General features: G+C 49.9%; 1 protein-coding gene across 1 annotated transcript in view; it reads left to right on the forward strand.

Annotated features, from left to right (window-relative positions):
- Nucleotides 1-513: 513 nt before the first annotated feature.
- The window catches only part of GNAI2 (G protein subunit alpha i2), a 182,950-nt gene continuing 176,449 nt past the window's right edge, over nt 514-7,014 (forward strand). The window contains exon 1 of the mRNA XM_034775236.1: nt 514-732. Coding sequence (XP_034631127.1) covers nt 615-732 — 118 coding nt within the window. The 5' untranslated portion in view covers nt 514-614. The remainder of the gene's footprint in view (nt 733-7,014) is intronic.

The following is a 7,014-nucleotide window of genomic DNA, read 5'->3' on the forward strand; positions in this document are numbered from 1 at the left end:
AACCCACCCCATACAGAACCATCACACCCCAAACCCACCCCTACAGAGCTTCCTAACCCCCACCCATTACACCCCAAACCTACCCTGTATAGAGCCACCCCACCCTACTCACTGCACCCCAAGTCTACCCCATACAGACCCACTCCAGCCCCACCCACTGCACCCCAAACCACCACATACAGAGCTCCCTAAAAAGAACAGGAGTACTTGTGGCACCTTAGAGACTAACAAATTTATTAGAGCATAAGCTTTCGTGGACTACAGCCCACTTCTTCAGAGAGCTCCCTAACTCTCACCCATTACACCCCAGAGCCACACCACCCCTACTCATTGCACCCCAAGTCCACCCCATACAGCCCGACCCATTGCACCCCAAACCAAACCAATATAGCGCCACCCACCTAACCCATTATACCCCAAACCCACCCCATTCATAGCTACCGCATCCCACCCCATATAGAGCGGCCCCGCCCTGCTACCGGAGGCCCCGCCCCACCCCGCCCCCGAGCCGGGCGGCCCTGGGCTCAGAGCGGCGGCGGCAGGCTGAGGGGACGCATCTCAGCGCCGCGCGACCAGCCCGACTCGGCCGGGATCCGCCTCAGCCCGGCCCCGCAATGGGCTGCACCGTGAGCGCTGAGGACAAGGCGGCGGCCGAGCGCTCTAAGATGATCGACAAGAACCTGCGCGAAGACGGCGAGAAGGCGGCGCGGGAGGTCAAGCTGCTGTTGCTGGGTAAGCCCCGGCCCGCGGCCACCCGGTCCCGCCCAGCGACACCTCAGTGCCCCGGTCCGCCCAGTACCTCCTCGCCAGCCTCCCGCCCCGGCCCGTGTCACCTCCGCGGTACCGCCCCGCGCTGTGATCCCCCGGTACCATCCGGCCCGCCCTGCCCCTCCTGTACCGCCCCGCCCTGCGTCTTCCTGGTACCCCGGTCCGCCCGGTACCGTCTCGCCAGCCGCCCCGCCCCGGTCCCTCCTAGTCTTGCCGCCCGCCCAGCGACACCGTCGCCCCCTGGTACCATCCTACCAGCACCCTGCTTGGCCCACCTCGCCCCCACAGAACCCTAGCCACAACCCCGCCTTCCGGTACCACTCTGCTCGCTCCCTGCCGTGGGCTGCCTTGCCCCCACAGTACCACCCTGCCCTGCATCCCCCCAGTATCCAGGTCCCTCCTGATGACACCCCTGCCACCTGGTACCAGCCTCCTGCCCACCTTGCCCCTGTGGTACCACCCTACCCTGCAACCCCTGGTACTGCCTGATACACCCTGCCCTGTGACCCCATCCACCCTCTGTGCCTGGTGCCAGTGCCCAGTACCACCCGCCAGCCCCTTGTCTGGCCTGCCCTGTGACTCTCCCAGTCCCGTGGTGCCGCTCTCCATTCCACCAGTACCCTGGTCCCTCTCAATACCACCCTGTGCAGTGACACCCTGCCCTTGTACCGTCTGGGCCTGGCCCCGCCCAGCGATACCCCTGCTAGCTCCCTGGCTGCCTTGCCCCCATGATACCGCCCTGCCCTGTGTCCCCCCAGTCCCCCGGTACTGTCTGCCCCAGTCCCCCCCCCCCCCGTCTGTCGGTATTGGTGAACCTCCTCCGGCCCTGCCCAGTGACACCCTCCTGCCCCGGTACCACCTGGCCCAGCGAGCTCCCCACCCCTAGTAGCCTCCTCCTGGGCCCACTGAGAGCCCCCAGCAACACTCCTGGGATCCCCCAGCATCTGAGAGCCTCCCCAGCCTGCTGCCTCCCACAGAACACTCCTCTCCATGGTTCTCAAGGGCCTTTTGCCCACACCCAGACCCTGCATACTTTTAGCCTGCCCTGCCTAGTGACCTGCCTAGCAGACCCCAAGGCACTTACCCTAGTGGCTTCCTGTACTCCCCTGCGTTGCACCCCTGAGACACCCCAGGCCCTCCACACTGTATTCCCAGGCTGTCTAGGTACACCCCAGTGACCCTGTGATATACCCCCCCAGGTACAGCCTACACCCCATACATCTCCCCTAATACACCCCCTCGATAAACCCCACCCACTCAGATGCTCTCAATATACCCCTGCGCAGACCATCCAGCCCATGACCCCCTTACATGCACTTACACCCCTTATGCAACAGTCCACACACCTTTTATATATCAGACTCCCTAGTAACACCCCCATATAATAGCCCCCACTAGATACAACTTCAGTCTCCACCCCCATACATGAGTCCTCCCAGATACCTCTACTTCCTCCTAGATACCATAGGCCCTACCCTAGATGAAAACCCTCAGTTCCAATCCTCAGATACCACAGGCCCCCACCTCTTTTTCAGCCCCATATACCACAGGCCCCTATGTATGGCATGTGGAGGCATGTACCTCAGCCCTACATGTACCCCAACCACCAAGCTTCCCCACTACCCCTCAAATAAGCTCCCCACCTTCATTAAATACAAACTCCTATCCTTCCCTACAAATTTCTGTACAACCCTCTGTGAACACCTTCTCCCCATCTCCCCCCCAGAGATCCCCTGAATGTAACCCTCCCATTCCTTCCCCAACTGCCTATTACCCCACTCCCTCCCTTCAGCTACCCTTTTCCTCTGGCAAGGCCAGCCTCTCATCTCCACAACCCCAGCTGTCCATGCGTCCCCAAAGAATACCCATTCCTCTGTCAGCCCAATAGTTCCACGTTCTGAAATACTCCATTCTGTCCAAACCCACCACCCTCCCTGAAGCCTTGTCCACATCCCAGCTACCACATCCCCTCCAAACTTTCGAATGCAACTCCCCAAATACCCCCTGCCAGTTACAGAACTCCACCCTTGTGCAGCTATACACCCTGCCTTGTGTTTTCCAGCCCCTCTGCGGAGGAAATGTGTGGAGGGGAAAGCTTTGAGTGCCCATGCCCCCTCCCACACCGATGCGGATGATGTTGGAGAAGAGTTAGGATCCCTGTCAACTGTGGTTGGGGATGAACTGCTTGGGGGGAGAGTTGGAGACAGCGGCTGCTCAGGGTGATAGAACTTGTGGGGGGAAATTGGAAACACTTTCTTCCTGCTTGATTTGGGGGGCACTGTGATCTGTGAGGTGAACCCCTCTGCATTGAGCAGTGTTGCTCAGGGGGTGGAACTGCTTTTTGTTGATTCTTAGTTTCCCCTTTTTGAAACCCTTTGCAATCTGACTGAAACCAGATGGTGCGCTCATCCCCTTCCAGGAGATGCCCAGAGCGAGCTGGGCGGGTAGCTTTGTGTCTGTAGTCCCAGGTTACTGGCCAAAGGGCTCTGTCAGCTGCTTTATGCCTTTAGCATCCAGCAGTGTGCCGCACCATATCTCTCCCCTCCTTTCTCTGAGCTCATCATGGGGCCCCATAAGCTGGGAAAGTAAACACTGATTTCAAATCCTCAGACTTCCATGCTTTTCTTTTTCCCAGATAACCCCACTTTTTTTGGGAGGGGGGGAGGGAGTAAATTGCTCAGTGCCAAGGTAGCAGGTATTGGAAGAGTGTTTTCTGCAGCCCTTAGTGTAACTAGAATGGTGGAAAGCATACCCTTACAAGAAGCAGCAATGTGAATTCAGTATGTGTGGATACTGGCTGCTCTTATTTGCTTAGTTCAGTAGCAAACTTTGCACCAGTTCAGCTTGTGTTTACTGCTCCTCAGATATTTTTCCACTTGTTCTGTCTGTCTTTTAATGAAGCTCCAATCCAAATTGAAGATTTTTGCCCTAATGACTACTGCTGCTGAGAATGATAATGTATTTGCCTACCACTTTCTGTTTTCAAAGCACTTTACTGACATTAAACTCAGACATCTCCGCTCTCTGTCCTTTGGCTTTGGGGAAGAAAGCAGATTTTTAATTTTTTTTAAATGGTCTCCTAATTGGATTATATTCTGCTTCTGAAATTCCCAGAAAGAGCGATTCCTCATTTAGCCTTTTAAATGCCATATTACGTGATACTCCCACACAGTGTGGGGAAGCCCAGATGGGATGGCAAACTGGAAGTTGTGGGTTGGGTTGGGACAAGAGGTGATTAGGAGACATAGGATGGAAGGAGAGAAGCATGTGATGGCAAAGCTGTTTAGAAAATGTCTGTCTTGTGGATTTTTTTAAATAGAGGAAACAGTGGCAGGAAACAATGATGAAATCAGGCAGGCGCATTTCTTTAAACACAACCTTGCATTAGTAACTACATAATTAACATCTGAGCAGCTCTAGTCAATACAGCATTGTTGTTTTATCAACACAACAGTGACTTCTTGACTTATTTAATATTGGTTAAGTGCCAACAACGTATATACTCCCGCTAGGAGAGTCCATGGTCTTATTTGAGGACTGTGGAGATACACTGATGCTTTTTAGAGAGATTTCAGTAAACAAATTAGATCTGATTCCTGTGTTGGTGCGATGTGCTGATGATATTAGGACCTACCAACTGGCATGCAAGATTTCTTAATGCCATTAATATTTTAGGCCCGAATCCTGCAATCAGGATCCATGTGGGGGGACACCACCATTGACTTAACTGGGGCTCTGTGCAGGTATGGGGATCTGTTTACAGGATTGGGGATTTAGGTGGTGAGAAGTCCTACACATGTTCACGTAACCTTATTTGTGGGCGTGATCCAGGCCTAGTCTTGCATCTTTTTTTTCCCTTTAGGAATAAATGGGTCAAGTAAAGCAGCAGCACTAAAACGTTGTTTCTTGTAGCCTCTTTTAACCCCCTGCTTTCCATAACTCCTAAATATTTAATAATAAAGCTGCAGAATGAGGTGCCTATAGTACTTTTAGTAGCAAAACAAAAACCCATGCTTGACTTTTTTTTTTTATTTTTTTCAGTGAATTTTTTCTCGTATGAGTCTAGCATCTGTTGGCCTGCGTAATTTGTAAGATAAACATGCTTGTGATCGCCTGTGGATTTACAGCTGGCTAGGTGAATTCACTGGATAAATAAGGCAGAGGGCAGCAGCTTCACCCATAAACTAAAAATAACTTACAAGGTGGCAGACAGCTTTTGGATTTGGATTTCCACCTGTGTTAGAGTAAAGACAACAGGAAACCTGTTTGTAGAGTACTACTGTAGCATTTTTGCTAGCTTTGGTAAATTTCTCTAGCTGAAATGGATACTCGCAGCAAATGTTTTTTTGGGATAATCACTTTTGCACTGAATATGAAATGTGAAACAAGGGCATGAGTTTTGCAAAATGCAAATGATGCACATGGTTAATTTACAGGTAATAATATTCCTCATGCTTCACTACTATGTTTTCTCAGTTTAAGCGGGGCTGTAGCCATGTCCTTTGCTGTAGCTGTTTACAATAACTCATTTACCAACACAGTCCTCCGTCCTGCAAGCACTTAATAAAGTGAAGCACATGACTCACACAATGACTGCTGTTGGAGTTAGAACTACTGACATGCAAAGTTAAGCACAGGAGCACACATTGGTGTAAGGCAGGGGTCGGCAACCTTTCAGAAGTGATGTGCCGAGTCTTCATTTATTCACTCTCGTTTAAGGTTGCGCGTGCCAGTAATACATTTTAATGTTTATAGAAGGTCTCTTTCTATAAGTCTATAATATACAACTAAACTGTTGTTGTATGTAAAGTAAATAAGGTTTTTAAAATGTTTAAGAAGCTTCATTAAAAATTAAATTAAAATGCAGAGCCTCCCGAACTGGTGGCTAGGACCCGGGCAGTGTGAGTGCCACTGAAAATCAACTTGCGTACCGCCTTTGGCACCCGTGCCATAGGTTGCCTACCCCTGGTGTAAGGGCTGGTCAGTGTGTGTTACAGGTCCCCCCCCTCTGTGGCTGTCACTGAGGATCTGAGTTGTTGCAGCCCCAAGCTAGGTAGCCTTGGCTCTTTATCACAAGCTGTAAAATCTCCTGTTTTTAGCCCTGGAGGTACCCAGTTCAGTCCCTGGTGTGTTGGCCAAGATGGTGGATGTCACGTTTGCAGGATTGCTGCCAAAATGACCATCTGTTTTTGACTGCTACCTGTTGGCTACAAAATTAAAGGGAAGAAAATGTCTTGGCAGCTTTGATGAATTCGTGTATTTTGCCCTCGGTCATACAGTATGTACAGTGCTTGGTTTTGGATGTCCAGTGTGGAATGATTATTTATTCCCAAATTGTATCTTTATGTTGGAAAGGATTGGGGCGGGGGAGGGGAGAGAAGGAAAGGATCCAAATGATCCTTGCCTTCTGAAGTGGAGAGTATTTACAAAATATGATTCTGATCTTGGTGTGGGGCTCTAAATTCAAAAGTAGAGCAAGACCATTTTTCTTTCTAGCAGCTGTTCAAGTGTAAATAGTGCTGAAGACTTGAGTCATTATTGCCCTATATTTAAGCTGAGACGTGTCTGCAAAATACTTTCAAATTAACTTGAAGTCATTGCACAAACAGATTGCTCTTTATTGAGAATAGCAGTAAGTGACGCAGTCACAGAAGACATCTTACTGCCTAGATTGTGACTAATTGTAATGTTAACTTTGTAATTTCTGAGCACAGTTGTCAATTTTGGGTCAGTTACAGCAGGGTGAATCTCATCAGTAAATTCTTATAACACACACATATTTTAATAGACTTTTGAAGAGTGACTGTATAACTGAGGAGTCCCTGGGACTTAGCAAGCACTTTCAGGATGAAAACTGGCTTGACCTTGATGAAATGAGTGGTGAAGAGAATCTAACATTTGGTCTGTTAGTTGTATGCCAGAAGATGTTCCTCATTGCAAGGCTGAAAGTATGCATGTCTAAGTGATGCTGGCAGATGGACTGTCCCAGGCAAGCTGGTAATGATAGATATATGTACATTAAAGATAAGTCAAGGAAAACTCCTGTGGCATGAGATCATTATTGTTAATTGTTTGAGGGGAAAATATATGTAAGCCTTCTAATACCAGTGACTCTGAAGTCTGGATTTATTTTTTCACCAGGTCTGCTGTCGTTAGAAAGTGATGCTGGTATGGTTCTAATACTCAATTCACATACTTACTCCTTAGCATTCCAATTTTTAGATGGATTCTTCTCCCCTCCCCCCC

This window comes from Trachemys scripta, chromosome 7, assembly GCF_013100865.1.
Source record: "Trachemys scripta elegans isolate TJP31775 chromosome 7, CAS_Tse_1.0, whole genome shotgun sequence".
Lineage (NCBI taxonomy): Eukaryota > Metazoa > Chordata > Testudines > Emydidae > Trachemys > Trachemys scripta.